A 16,606-nucleotide genomic window follows, 5' to 3' on the forward strand; every position below is an offset into this window, starting at 1 on the left:
TTATCATTTAATTCTATTTCATTACTGAAATCACTTTCTTATTGATAGTTAATCTCATCTTACTCGTTTTTTTTTTATAGTTAAAATAACATTGATGTCTTTATTCTTCAAACATTTTTCTCGATCTTTTCTAAGTAATCTTTTGAACTGTTTCCTGGTTACAATGTTATCAGGTAATCCATTTGAAGCTTGCTAACGGTTTCAGTTTTAACTCTTTGAAAATATATAAACTTAACGTCAATAGATGGTATTTTGTACTCTTTGATACATTTATAATGAGCTTCTTTATCACAATTATCAGAACAAATAAAATCATCACATTTTACAATTGGACATTTGTATACTAGTATATCAAAAAGTTTATCAAGTTTTTCTTAAAAATTTATTATTTGTTTAGTTCCTTTTTTTCATGAACATTGCTGAAGCCTTGTTCCACCATGTCACTTTTATCACAAATTGTTTCAGTAATTAATTTAGGTGATGTAAATTCACTTGACACACTGGTCTAATAAAGCTGGAAGTATATCTTTGGCAAATCTCTTTTACAGGATAATTAATTTTTTTTATGTCTTCGCAGCCCTCTCTTAATAAAATTCCTTATCTAATAACGTCATTGTTGGTTGGTAATTCTGAAACTAGAAACTGTTTTCCAGTACCAAATGCAACACTAATTTGTGTACTAGTACTTAATCTGGTTTTGGGTGCCATTATTCCTCTGAGTTATAAATTATTTAAAGAGAATTTATTATTGTTTAGTTATAAAAAATTTTTTTATTTATTATTATAAGAATAAAAGCAATCGATTAAAAGTTCTTAAATTTATACTTTACAATATACAGTTCACAGTTGTTTACTTATTGCGGCAATGAAAAAATAATTTACTGACCATCATTAAGATAAAAAAAATATGTTTAAGTAAACCTTTTTTAGAAATGAAAAGTTATTCTACCCATCTAATACAAAAACTTTTCAAAACATTTTGTACATATTAAGTTAAATAAATTTTTTAAAAACTAAATGTAACTTTGTTTTGTTGCTTAAAAGTCTGTTTTTATTACAGACAGTATTGTCCGGTAACGCCGTTATTCCGTTTAAAAGAAAACAAAAACCATTTATACTTTCATAAAAAGGCTCATTACTGAAGTAAATATTTTTCTGATTTAAAAAATTTAATCAGATTAAGATTCTCCATACTTATATCCCAAATTTTATTAAACTATTCTAAAAAAGTCTAAAATTGATACACCCTAGTAACCATATTTTTTGACAAAATGAACAACAATTAGCTGCAGAAATTGTTACCAGGGTCAAATCATTATATTGCAACCAATTTGAAGAAAACTTTGTGGGTCACCATCTGTGATTTTCCTGATTTTTACATATTGTTATGTGCTTTATGTAGATATGTTAAATTTGAAATTTCAGACTTACAAGTACAGCGGTTCAAAAATTATAGGCTTGGAAATATGACACAGTGGCCTCCCTCAATTTACAAATGGTCAAATCAGACTACTTTAGAGCTGTATAACTTTTTTCTCACTCTTAACAAGTGTCTCTTTTTTTCTATAACTATTTTCAGGATTGTTCTCTCTTTAAAAAATTGGTTTTTATTAACTTGTATTAAATTAGAGAAAAATTATGACCTCCTCAACTTTGAAATAAAAATGAAACTATCTGTAGCATTTTTATATTCATCCACAAGTCTTTACAGATAAGTTTTTTGATTAGCTACTACTGTCTGCAATAAATAGGCAAAATATAGGCAGCTTGTTACAGTTTATAACTCAAATGAATCTAAAAGCAAAATGTCCACTCACCTAAAAAGTCCAATTTTCAGCCATTTTGAGATGCTTGTAAATTTTACTAACACTTTGTTTTGATGTAAGATTAGCAGCATAGAAGACCATTAGACCCAACTATCTGAAAATGCAAACTTTTAAACTTGTTAAATTAAATAAAAACTAGACGAATAAGCCTTTTTGGAGCACTTAGGAACAGTCACAGAAAAAGGATGAGACTTAATTGAATGACGAGTAACACAAGAATGAATTTTAGTAAATGGCACAAGAGACACTAGCTCTTTAGAGCAGTACCCATTAAAGTGTTTGTAGAAAAGAGAAAGAGAAGCAACATTACGACGATGTGATAATGGTTGGAGGTTGGCTGCAAGAGCAGGTCCAACTATGTTTACAATTCGTTTTTGCACCTTGTCTAAAAGAGAAAGGGCATCATTAGAAGATCCGCCCCAGATATGGCAACAGTATTCCATACAAGGCCGCATTTGAGATTTATAGAGATAGAGAATAGAATCCGAAGTAAGAAAGTGTCGAGCTAGATAAAGAGAGACAACCTTAGCAGAAGCTAATTTTGCAACTGATTTATATATGATTTCTAAGAAAGATCGGAAGTAAGACTTAATCTTAGAAGATGAAGAGTAGATGACTCATCGAGTACATCACCGTTCATAAATATAGGAAGATCTAACTTATTGCGATAATGATTGGCTGAAAAAAATTGAGTTTTATCTGTATTGAAGTTCACCAGCCACTGTGAGCCCCGTGTTGTAGCAGAAGTGAGATCCTTTTCAAGCTCAAATGCCCCCTCCAAGCAATCAGAGAGGGTTGGTTTCTTATCACGATAAGAATAAATGGTAGTGTCATTAGCAAACAATGCCACCTTAGATGTGAAAATATCTGGAAGATTGTTAATGTAAATTAAAGAAATTAGGGCCAAGGATAGAACCTTGAGGAACCCCTGAAGTTACAGAATAAGAAGAGTGCTGTACATCGAGGACAACTTTTATGCTACAATTGGAAAGGAAGGATTCAATAATCTTGAAGATGTTGCCAGATACACCATAAGTAGAAAGGTTATGGAGAAGACCAGCAAGCCAAACTTTATCAAAAGCTTTTGAAATGTCAAGAGCGATGGCCTTAACTTTCCACCTTTATCTAATGTATGATAAAACTTATCAGTTATTACTGTTAGCAAATTAGCTGTAGAACGAAAAGATCGAAATCCGTATTGATGGTCAGGAAGTAAGTTATTAGATTCAAGATAAGAGATTAAGTGTTTGTTAATTAAAGATTCAAAAACCTTGCTTATGATAGGAAGAAAACTAATGGGACGGTAGTTAGACAAATCAGATCGCTCTCCAGAATTTTTGAAGATAAGGATAACAGATGCCGCTTTCCAGCAGGCTGGAAAACAAGGCTCTGATAAGCACTTGTTGAATAGTTTTGAGAGTATAGACGACAGCTCCGGAGAACACTTCTGCAAGACAATAACGGTTATGTTGTCTGGGCCCCAAACTGTAGAAGAGTCTAGGCAGGAAATCACTTTAGATACAGAAACTGGAGTGATACGAATGTCAAGCAATGGATCAACTTGTTTGTTGGCAATATCAGGTAGAACGCAACTAGTGGAATCAAGAGATGATATTGATGAAAAAATATTAGCAAACAATTCAGCTTTATCTTTAGGTGAGGTGACAAAGACTGAACCATACAAGAGAGGTGGAATTAAAGATTTGCCCTTATTATTAATACTATTAAAGATTCTCCAGAAGTCACGAGAGTCTAATTTTTGAGATGAGATACGAGATTTCATGACCTGAGAATAGCGGGCTTTGGCATTAGACAAAACCTTTTCACAATGGTTTCTAGCAGTAATCTGGAGAATTGTTTCTGAGAATCGTTTTGCTGATAAATATGGAAGTAACGGTTTTAATTAGCACCCGCAACAGCACAGTGTGAAAATGGAAAACCATGGAGAAGAGTGAGGCTTGACCTGGAATCGTTGAGACCTTGAGAGGGAACAAAAGATTCCTTGCCAGCCTGAATCCACAAAGTTATTTACGAAGAACATTTGTCGACAGGAAGACGAAAGATTTCTACCCAAGGGCCATCACAAAGAAAATCACAGAAAGAATCCCAGTCAACTTTACTGTAGTTGTAAGAGGTACGATAATAGGGGGATTCAGGTGAAGAAGAAGAATGAGATATTAGTTTTAGAGAGATCAAACTGTGATCAGAAGCACCTAAGGGTGAATGTGGAGAAACTGAGCACTGTCTAGGATCAGGAACAAGAGTAGTCGAGTAGAGTCGATTAGAGAAGGTAAATGATTTGGGTAAGAAGGTAAATGATTTGGAAGTCGAGTAGAGAAGGTAAATGATTTGGGTTGTCTGGAAAGCAAGTTGGAAAGTTGACTATTTGAGTTAGGGATTGAAAAAGGCAAAAGTTGTGGGCTTTAATGCCTGCAGAGTCACTGACACTAGAGCCAAGCCATTCAGAGTGGCGAGCATTAAAGTCACCGACAACAACTATATTAGCTGATGGATAAAGAGAGAGGGCTTGGTCAATATGATCAGAAATAACATCAAAAAGAGTGCAGTCTTGAGATGAAGGAGAGCGATATAGAACAAAGAGAAAGGTGATAGAGTGAAGTGGTGCTAAACAAAAGCACATGAAAGAATAGTCTGTGGATTCAAACCTAGTTTCACAACAAATGGGTGAATTCTTACGAATGTAAATGCCCAGGCCTACATGTGACTATTGGAGCCTTTACAAATTAAAGGAAGATAACCATCAACACTAAGATGGCAAGATGACAGCTGAACTCAAATTAGTCTCACATAGAGCAAGTAAGTGAACTTTGCAAGAGATAAGACTCAACAGAAGTTACTTCGAAGACCACAAATATTAGTGAATGATAGGTTTAGAGAACTTGTTGATGACAATGGTTTTTTGTGTTTTAAAGTTTTTGGTACTTTATTCATTTTTAAATTTGTTAAAGAATTTGACTCAAGGCATACATAGTACTCAGTACACTGTTTAATAGCCTAAGCAATTGCCTCATTACTATTAATAAACCCTAAGCCGTAACAAAGGGCTCCAAATGTGGCCTCCGCAATGCACACCAAAAGTACAAACAGGGACACCATCCATGCGCAACATGCACTGTTAATACTTTGATATTTTTCAGCTGTTGATGGAATTAGCTTCTCTGAGGGCTACCACAGAGTTCGGGAAACCTAACTACCAGCCGGCCTCAGAACCATAAAACTGAGTTTTAGAGCTGTACCCTCATTAGGAGATAATAGAATGAGTTGCCTAGTCATAAAAACAGAGACACAAGCAAACCCATGCATTGAGTCAAGAAGATCCAGCATTCAACATCCTAAACTTGAAACAATGTATTAAAAATACATCTGCGCCAGCATAATAGATGAAGAAGGGGTGCGAGGCTGGTCAACAGATAGAATCTGTTTACCCCTTAAGAGCGCAACTTGTTATAAAGAGTGCAACTAATTATAAAGAGTGCAACTAATTATAAGTCATTCCTTAATGAAAAGAAAGATATGGTTGGTTGTCCTCTCCTTGATCTGGTCTTTATAGTAGTTTCATTTTGGCATATTTTAGCCATTTTTTCCGAAGTTGAGGAGGTCATAATTTTTCTCTAATTAAATACAAGTTAATAAAAACCACTTTTTTAAAGAGAGAACTATCCAGAAAATAGTTCTAGGAAAAACTAGACACCTTAAAAGCGAGAAAAAAGTTATACAGCTCTAAATTAGTCTGTTTTGAGCGTTTGTAAATTGAAGGGGGTCACTGTGTCATATTTCTAAACCTATAATTTCTGTTGTACTTGAAAGTACTGTTGTACTTGAAAGTACTGTTGTACTTGAAAGTACTGTTGTACTTGAAAGTAGTGTTGTTACGGCTATTAAATAATTCAACTGTTGACTAAATTGACTAATATATTTTCTAAAGTCGAATAAAATAAACTTATACATTTAAAAAATCTACTAAGCTGACTAGAAGTCAATTTAGCCGAAATATGGGAATAATTTATTTTCTTGAAATAAATTGTCATAAAAATAATAAAGTAATTTATTTTCGCTTTCGATTTTTTAACATCATACCATTTAAATGTTAATGGAGCAAAAAAATATGAGAGAACGGCTGCTCCAACAACTGAACAATTTATTCTCAGATGCCAATGGTTTAAGGACTGCCCCAAATACTTGCTATATATCAAAGTCTTTACAATCATATATACAATGTGATTGTATAGATGACATTTAGATTTTAGAACTTCAACTTAATTTTTCCTGAGAGCCTTTTGATTTTCATAAATACTTTCATACAGGGCCACTTCAAGCTGGCCCTGTATGAAAGTATTTATGAAAATCAAAAGCATCGAGTAAATAAAAACAACAAAAAAAGCAACAACAACAAAGCAATACATAAATGATAGTTTAACTAGATATATTTTATTTTTTGTAGTTAAGGTGCTCCCAGAAGTCATTATGGTGTTATTAAAGAGCCCCGGGAAAAGCATAAATAATGCTAATATGCTATGAATGATGCTTACTTCCTAAAATAGCCATTCACTTTTTACACTGCCACCGACAAATAATAAGAAAATTTGATTCAATTCTGTTAGGATGTTTTGCATTTGTTTACCAACACTTGTAAAGGTTTGCTGTCCAATTTAGGCAAACGGTTTCGTGTATAAACTAATATCATTTGTAATTGAAATTATTCTTTCTCACGTCTTCATGTGTGCATTTTATTCATAGAGATTAATTTGTTCGTTTTCATTTACATTTCTTATTCTTGCGAAGTAGAGCTGAATCATCACCGGTGCTTCTAGTCACTGGTGATTGTTCATCGGTGTCAAGCAGCCTTTCACCGAGAAGGATTTATTGCATCGTTTTTATTGCAACCATATAATTGATATTCCCATTAATATTAAACCATGTTTTAAGTTCAGGTTGTAGTGAAGATCTATCTATATCAACTTCTGAAAAACCTCTGAAATGTAAATACCTGAGCTGGCTTTTTTTTAATCTTTTGAGTGGTTTGAAGAGTATGATGCCTTTATACATAAGTATAGTTAAATTAAAATGATGTAACAGTCAACAAATAATGTGTGCTGTTACACTATCAAGTCATAAATAAAACAAAGCCCACAGCATAATTGCACAATAAATAAAATAGCAAATAAAATAATAGCAAATAAAACAATAATATCAAATAAAACAGCAAATAAAACAAAGCCCACAACATAATGTGGGTATTCTGACAAAAAATGTTAACTCAAAAATCCCTGTTAAGAGAAATCAATCATTCAAGTTTTCTTCCAAATTGAAACTTTTATAATATTAAATTGCATTTGGTGTTGATATTTAAATACACTATAATGTTAAGTAATTATGTAAGAAAATATTTATAGCTTTTATTTTTTTTTTTTAATTTAAAGGCTTTTAGCCTAAAAAAAATATCAGTTTTTTAAGTTTTATAACCAGAGAAAAGATAATGTTTTATTCAACTTAGCCAGTTTACTTAGTACAGTGTACTTAGCCAGTTTGTAGAGCATTGTAAACTTTACAAACTTTACAATGAACCAGGTCGGAACACTCAAAATAACAAAGTGTCACCGAATAATCGGCAGCTGAATATTGCTTAGGCAGAGCATCTAGCAAAATAATTAATATTCAGCAAAACCACTATTCGTGACATCTCTAATTATATGACTACTCGTTTTTTCTTAGTCTGATAATTTCGACTTTCAACTAGTCGATTTAGTCAAAGTCGATAACAATACTACTTGGAAGTCTGAAATTTCAAATTTAACCTATCTACATAATTCACATAACAATATGTAAAAATCAGGAAAATTAGAGATGGTGACCCACAGGCCATTGGTTGAAATATAATGATTTGACCCAGCAATAAAAAGTTCTTATTATTAACATTAAAATTATTGTTAACATTATAAACTAAAAAAACTATATTATCGTATAATGGTTTTTAAAGAAACTTTGGAATAGATAGAAATTTGGAAAAGATATAGAAAAAAGATAGCAATAAGGCATTTTAAAAAATATTAAAAAGGAATACTTACTCTTTTAAATGTAAAGAAGCTATGCTTGCAGATATAGTTGATGACCAAACACTCTGTTTCCACATCATGTCAGCATTTTTTATAAAATCTTATTAAAATTTAAACAAAAATTCAATTCAATCACCATTAAACTTGAACATTTTAAACTTTTATTTTAAAAAACAAAAACAAATAACCTTAAAATTATAAAAGTTAGAAAAATTTTAAAAATGTTGTACTTGTCACCACTAAGAAATTTATTGATTACACGATTTATAAAAAGCTTTATTATAGAACGCAACTTTAGGGAGTTACAAACTTATTATAAATTCCTTTATAATATAAAAACTTTAGATTTAAACCTAATGTACTAACATTGTAACTTCAACTTTAAACGCAAAATGTTGAAAGACTGAAACTTTTTTTTTCAGTTTTTATTTTTCTTAAATTGCAGTAGCAGACTAGTGGTAGAAAAGACACACCCAAAAAGACACCTCTGAAACACCTACCACCAACAAGGATGAAGTGTTTCAGAGCTTAGGGTTGAGATTTTAAATAAAATTAAAAAAAAAAAAAAAAAACAATCTTTGATAATTAAATTTTAACAACTTCATTTAGATTATAACAATAAGTTTTTTGTATATTCAATGTTTAATTCTTAAAAGCAAAATGAAGAAGCTGTTTTGAAAAAATTTCAATTTTGATATAATAGTAGAATTAGTCCTAACGCTTTACTTTTTTAACAAATTGTCTTTTTTAACAAATTGATCAAAATCAAAAAGTTTTTTTTATGAGTTAAACTTAATTTAAACAATTTTGAATTTAGTGAATTATCAACACAATTCTTAAATAATCAACCTTTTGATGAAGCATTTCCACCAGCCCATCCTCCAGCCACACAAAACACTCCATCAAGTTTTTGATCAGCAAGAAGCTCTCCAACTTTCGTTTTTACTTCTAACTCTTGGCGCTCCCAGTCAGTTACTTCAGTAACCAGAACATTTTTATCAGCTGCATCATTTTCAATTAAATCAACACTAATCACCCACTAAAAATTTAAAAGATTACCACAATAATGACATTTATGATATATTACCACAATAATGACATTTATTATGTATTATTTAATAATCAAGGGGTGAATTAACTAAAATTTATCATATTGCAAATATTTTTGAAAAAAAACCAAAAATATATACTGCAACAAAAATAGCAAAGTTTTTTCAAAAGATAATACAGGGCTTGTGATGAAGAAAATCGTCAAGCGTGTTATATTGCGCTCGTAAAATTAGAATAAGTTTTCATCGAGCGTGATTATGTGCGCTCGAGATAACATCAGCGAGCGCGATCATGAAAATTGCTGAAGGCGATGCTCATAAAAAGCTTTTTATTTTTTATATCTTTTTTTATTTGTTACATAACTCTTTCGTCAAAAAATGTTTGAATTAGTATCACACTCATGAAACTACTTCAACGAAGTAGATTTTTATACTTCCAAACTTCTTGTATATTGTCAGATCGCGATTTTATTTTTAACTATTTATGTTACGAAAAAATAATATCAAACAAAAACGCAACTTCTTATTGATTTAGTATTGAAGTATAATTTAGTGACTTAGCTTTGCTTCGTTGTTTTGATATATGTATTTTAAAATGTCATGCTGTAAACTTAATTAACGGTTAATGGTTTTTATATTTCTTGATATTTTTTATTCAAATTAATTATTTAATTTTTTTCTAAAACTTCTTTTTTAAATTACGTTTTTTATCTTAAAAAAATAACACAAGAATAATTTGAAATAATAATAAATAAGAATAATAACTTTCCATCTAATAAACACCGACATCATTACTTTGTTCCCTTTTCGAATGTCCTTGATTGCGAACATTCTAAACAACAGAATCATTTTAAATTTGAGTTAAAATAAATAATAGTTAATAAAAAACCTATACTTTGAACAAAAACTAATTTTAAAAATTACTCTATTATTAATATTTATTTTTATTATAAACGACGCGTGGAATATTACAAACAATAAATCAAATAAATCTTACTTGATATTTTCACAAGATTAAAAATACTCTGCAGTTTCAATTTTCTTATAACGGTTTTCTAATTTTCTATTCTTATTTTATTTGCCCTTTTTTCATTCACATCGCGTTTCCACGTGCACATTCCATTATTGAAATTAGTGACTATTAACGACTTCAAACTGCTCATTCATTACGTTAGTGCAAAAGAGAACGACGTAGTGCTTTTTATATTTTATATCAGTGCTTTGATAATAGAATATCTTTAATAAAAAATCTTTGTTAAATATTTTATGAAAATAAAAAAATAATCCCGAACTATTGGACGAGCGTTATTTTATACGCTCGTTATAAGCTGAACAAGCGTTGTTTATCGCGCCTAGAATGCTTGAAATTACCGTTTACGGGCGTGTTTTACGAGCGGAGCGCGATCGCGCTCGCTTCATCACAAGCCCTGTAATATAATAAATAGATGTTAATCCAGGTAATACAAATACAGAATAAAAATACTTATTTTTATATGCCAAAACTACAAAAAAAGAAATAGTAACAAGGTAAATAAAACCTTATTACTACTTTAATTAACAAACGCATGTAATTAAAATACTTAAAAGAGAAGTTGACTTAGTGATATTCGTGGTCCATGAAAATCATCGTACACACGTTAAATTAACTTAGCCTGACCTAATGAACAAATAGCCAAAAATAATATTTTTCTGACCAAGTTATTTTGTATTAACATCGTATTAAAATATGGTGAAACTTTTTTCCATAAGAACTTTTACCCAATAATATAACAGTCATAAGAATAAATAGTCTGAAAACACGAACTGAGAACAATAGTTTTTGCTTTGATGTTAGGTTCTTGTACCCAGCCTACTTTAAGGTGCAAAACCAACAATTTATCATAAAGAGTTTAAATAAAAATGTAAAAAAAAAACAATGCCTGCAGCAAATTGTTCAATATATGGTTGTTCTACTTCTCGTTATTCGCACAGTATAGCTATATTCTGTCTTCCTAAAGGTCAGAGTCACAGAATATAATGTTCAATAGAGAAGAAAATTGATAGAGATTATCACAAAAGATTGTTTGATTAATTCAGCTTTAAGAAAACAAATTGCTAGTGAATCTTTACATGTATGCGAGAGACATTTTAAAAAACACAAAGTTTACAGAAGTAAGCTAAGTGTTCACATATTCAAGTGTATGTAAGTGTATACAGCCTAAATTTTTCCATAATTTTAGAAAGGTGTTGGTATATGAGAACTGGAATGCAAGTTAAAAGTTATAGCAACAACTTGTGATGGTGTTACTCCTAACCGAAATTTTTTAAATGCATTCACAATTATCTAATTCTAATGATAAAAGGAATGCAGATATTACATATAAAACTATTAATCTACATTGTCCAGAAAGGTATATTTACTTTATAGCTTACCCCCCCCCCTCACACACACATCTTCCTGAGACAACAAGAAACTGAGTCACATAGCAGACATTTTTAAAGAAGACCAAACATGTGGTTTACATCTACTACCAAAATTATCATATGAACACATTAAGTTATCATCTTATTCTATTATGAATGTCAAATTGGCAGCTCAAGTTTTTAGCACTACTGTTAGTAAAGTCCTTCTTAAATATGAATCTTCAGTTGCTTTTGCTACAGCTAACTTAGGTTCAATGATTGACAGTTTTTTTGATATTATAAATATTACTAATCATATGGAATAAATTCAAAAGTCAAAGCCATTCTCAGTCCCATTTTCTTCAGTTGATAACTATTGTTTTAACTAGCTTAAAGCAGAACTTTTATATTTTGAAAAGTGGTTAAATTCCATCAATTTAACTCTAAACGATAGAAGTAAAATGTTTATATCGTGGCAAACCTATGAAGGAATTAAAATTACTGTTAATTTTGCTGTTGAGTTAATAAAACTTTTACTTTCTAATGATGTGTCTTATGTATTAACAAAAAGATTTTGTCACAAGAAAATTATTATGGACATCAACACCAAATTGGTTCTTGCAAGGATAATCCATCTATCTGTGTTTTTATCTATAATGATAATACCATTTGAAATCAAAAAGTCTTCAGACCTATAAAAGATGGTAATTCCTAAGAAGATATTCACTTTGAGATTAATGAAAAACCAGTACAACATTACTGGCTAAATGAATAGATACTTTATGACCCAATATTGATTGATTTGATTAACAAAAGATTAATACATTTAGGTAACATTATACTAAGGTTGTTTTCGAAAAAAAAATTACTATGTTTTGATGAAATTTTTTTTTTTAATTTTATTTTGTTGATTCTTTATGCTAGGTATAGTTAAAATTTTAATTGCAATAATAAATGTTTTTTTAACGTTAAAAAAACAGAAAAACAACTTGCAAAAAAAACCTAAAATTTTTTATTAAATAATTTTTTATATTTAATTATTTAGTAATTAATTAAAAAATAAATAAAAAACAATATTCAAATGTTAAAATATAATCAATTATTCTAATAATACAACAATATATAAAAAACTGTTATCACATTGTTGTTTTGTAAAAATGAATGATCTTAATTATATTATTATAAAAGTTCATTAATTTCTCTTCTTCTTTGTGAATAAAAATGTCATCGTATAAAAAAATTTCTACAATTGCTTTATTAACAAGTAGGAGAGTGACAAATCATTTCAAAAGACTAGGGTAATTAAACTTTGAATAGTTGGATACTTGTAAAGTTGAGACTATAGTTTTTTCAAAGTTCCACTGCAGTTTTTATCTTTCGCTTAGAGTTATTAATGTGCGCTCTACTTAGTGGGTTTTTGTTAGTACGTTTTTGTTTTGGATTTGTTTCTCGATTCAGACTTTGTTCTTTTATTCTTTAGTTTTATCAATTAAATTTTTGTTGAGTTTATTCCAAATATAGTCAAACTAATAATTTCCAAACAACACAATGGCAGAAAAACAACATTCGCAACCATCACATTTCTTTATTCAAGCATCTTGATGTTTGCTTTAAAAAGTTTGCAATGAACATAGCAATTTTGCAAGATCTATTTGAGTAATAATATATTGTCTTATTAAAATAATCAAATAAAATATAACATTTTTTATTGCGCTTCTTTAGTTGACTTATATTTCTTGTGCTTTGTTTGTTTATGCGACACAATGGTCGCAAAAAGTGACCAACGGAGCTGTCCAGTCACGTAGATCTGGGAGATGTGAAAATAGAAGTAGATTGTAGATGATATCATTGGGTGAGAATCATAAATGAATGTAAAGACTATTTTGTAGGAGGAAGAAAATTTTAGGACTCAGGGATTAGGTGAACAATAACTCACGCTCTAGTCATACTAAACAAATGATAAAACAATGGTCTATTATTAAACAAGTCAATATCGATCCACTGGTTCATTAAAGGCAACCATGGCTAAAATTATCGCACCATACAAAAACAATAAAATAAGTAGATAACAAAATATAAAGTAAAATGATAAAAAATATAAGTACGAGCAATATAAAAAGAAAAAATAGGCTACTAAATGTGCTACTATATATGGTCTAAACTCTAGATAACAAACTGAAAACTGATAATCACCTGTGTGAGATAAAAGTATATAAATGTCGTTAATGTAACAAATTCATAATATAAAGCTCACAAAGCGCTATAATACGTGGGTGTAAGAAGTAAAAAAATGTTGGTGCCATGGTAACCAATCAGAATTAAGTAGTGGATAATGGTGATCCCCCTCCTCAGAAATGCACTGCGATCACCAATGACGTTTCGGAGAGCCCGGGACCTGCACTAACGCCACTCGTCAGGGGCGTGTCCTTGCAACAGATCTCACCGCCTGCACTCTACGTCATGCTAGTCAATATTGCAATATAACAGGACTACACTACAAAAGCCAAAAAACCCAATCCCTATCCCAGTTTTTAATACAGCTCCAACATTCTTAGAGATCTCATGAGGGTGGTAAGGGATGCGCGTGGTGTGAATATAAGCAAATATGTTAATATATATAAATATCATGTACACTTACATTAGAAAAGACAAACATGTACACATGCATGTATGCGTATGTATAAAAATAAACAATTAAATGTATAGAAATAACACAAAGCAAATAGAAAATAGAAATTAATAATTATGAGTAACTTACCGTTTCTTTTATGGCTGAAATGTGTCTTATAAATATAATAAGTAAATATCACTCATAATCATCGAAACTAAGAATGTTTGTCATTAGTATAAAAGTAGTTAGTTGAAAATATGGTAGAAAATCTGGTGACTCCAATACTATGAGAAATATAAATCTTGCCTGATAAGTAGAGACAAAAGCTATCACACAAAACAGACTCAGATAAATTAAAAAATGATTAGCCAGAGATAAAAAAATACAGACATATAATCAGTAGGCAGATAATAGTGAAAAAAATAAACAGATGAGACAATAAATGTGATTTTTTACTAATAGCTTATAACTACTGAAAAACGTAACGTTTAAAAACAATATTGTTGGCAAAACAACCTAACGAAAGTCAGTGAACACTGTATAGTGCAAACCACAACAAACTAACTTAGCGACGTCAGATCAAGAAAACTAGATAGAAACAAAAAAGAAACAAAAAACCTTATGAGATTGTGATATGTCTAAACTTATCTAGTGGTATAGTTCAGTACATACAAACCAAGAATACATTTGTTATAAAAATACGCTAATACGTAATTTTGTGAAAAAAAAATTTTCGCGCTCTTTTGCTTCTTACAAATATGCGGTCTCATTCACACGTAATAACACAAATCTGAATAAATATACAAGGATAAGGTCAAAAAAAGATTACAAACAAAAGTATATAACAAAGAACAAACATTTGATATACTGATTTTAGAGACTGTTGATGTCTACAGGTGTGATGGTGTAGTGCATTAGCATGTACCGTTTGGTCGTCTCGTATGGTCTCGTTATGTTTTCGTTCACTTTCAAATCGGGTGAATAGAAAGCTAAACACACTCACTCCTTGCGCTTATGGGCTAGCACATCAGAGCCAGACGTAAGACCTACAGAATGGATTTCAATTGATCGAATGCACACATTAGTCACCAAAGGCCACAAGCCATCGCTCTTAGTCGAAAGAGCTACTGCCCCGTGGTGGTGTGGAATGATGTGCTATGGAGTGAGATTTTAGATCCGAGCACATAGTCAGCGAGTGCTGATCCGACGTGCATTGTGAAGCTTCCGAATGAACGTGTGTGAGTGTTAGCGTAGCCATTAGGTTATTGAGCGCCGTAACCACATCCAGCAGGATAGCCTAATGTCCGTTTTGTCATTGTAGTGTACATTGGAAGAAGTCGGGGCTCACCAGCCACAAAGAATAAATTTGTTTGTTTATGCGACACAATGGTCGCAAAAAGTGACCAACAGAGCCGTCCAGTTACGTAGACCTGGGAGATGTGAAAATAAAAACAGATTGTAGGTGGTGTCATTAAATAAAAAATAAAAATCATAAGAAAATATAAAATGTGTGGCAAGACTTTTGTGAAGTAGAAAAACGAAGAATAGACGATAAAGGGGTATGGGGAGGAATATGCAAGGGGGTAATGTATGGGGAGTAATGTATGGGGAGGATAAGGGGGTATGGGGAGGAATATGGGAAGGATATGCAACAAAGAACAAACATTTGATATACTGATTTTAGAGACTGTTGATGTCTACAGGTGTGATGGTGTAGTGCATTAGTATGTACCGTTTGGTCGTCTCGTATGGTCTCGTTATGTTTTTGTTCACTTTCAAATTGGGTGAATAGAAAGCTAAACACACTCACTCCTTGCGCTTATGGGCTAGCACATCAGAGCCAGACGTAAGACCTACAGAATGGATTTCAATTGATCGAATGCACACATTAGTCACCGAAGGCCACAAGCCATCGCTCTTAGTCAAAAGAGCTACTGCCCCATGCTGGTGTGGAATGATGTGCAGAATAAAAAAAATGGCAGAAAAACAACATTCGCAACCATCATATTTCTTTATTCAAGCATCTTGATGTTTGCTTTAAAAATTTTGCAATGAACGTAGCAATTTTGCAAGATCTATTTGAGTAATAATATATTGTCTTAATAAAATAATCAAATAAAATATAACATTTTCTATTGCTCTTCTTTAGTTGACTTATATTTCTTGTGCTTTGTAAATTAAATTAAACTTTAAAAATTTAACCGTGTTATCTCTAAGCTATAAAGATATAGTGACTATTATATATAAATCTTTTTTTAGATAAACTTTGAACCAAAGAGTTCTATTCTTTTACAATTGTTTTTTAACTGTTTAGACTAAAATCTTAATTATTACTACTGTTTCCCTTCAATTTACTACCATACTCTTTTATGAACTTGTAATTGATTTTATATTCTTTTCGAAAATTAGGAGAAAATATGTTATGTTCAGGTGATAATGAAAGTTAAAATTTGAGGTTATCTATTTTTTAATTTCTAAGAGAGTTAGCACAAGTAGATTTTTAAAGATTCTGGTATATATACTTCTTAAATATATTATTCGTATATAATATAGGTGTGTATAAAAAAAGCATTATATGAATTTAAAAAAAAAAACAGATCTTTTTTACATTTTTTTATGAATAGAACCAATAGAAGGGTATTAAATGCAGTATTATTTTATATC

The 16,606-nt window shown here is 30.8% G+C and overlaps 1 protein-coding gene across 1 annotated transcript in view; it reads right to left on the reverse strand.

Annotated features, from left to right (window-relative positions):
* LOC100211097 (dihydropteridine reductase) overlaps positions 1–16,606 on the reverse strand; it is a 43,503-nt gene that overhangs the window by 10,873 nt on the left and 16,024 nt on the right. The window contains exons 2-3 of the mRNA XM_065792273.1: positions 8,750–8,939; positions 7,913–8,000 (exon numbers count right to left, since the gene is read on the reverse strand). Of these exons, the coding sequence (XP_065648345.1) occupies positions 7,913–8,000; positions 8,750–8,939 (278 nt within the window). The remainder of the gene's footprint in view (positions 1–7,912; positions 8,001–8,749; positions 8,940–16,606) is intronic.

The sequence above is a fragment of the Hydra vulgaris genome, chromosome 03 (genome assembly GCF_038396675.1).
Source record: "Hydra vulgaris chromosome 03, alternate assembly HydraT2T_AEP".
Lineage (NCBI taxonomy): Eukaryota > Metazoa > Cnidaria > Hydrozoa > Anthoathecata > Hydridae > Hydra > Hydra vulgaris.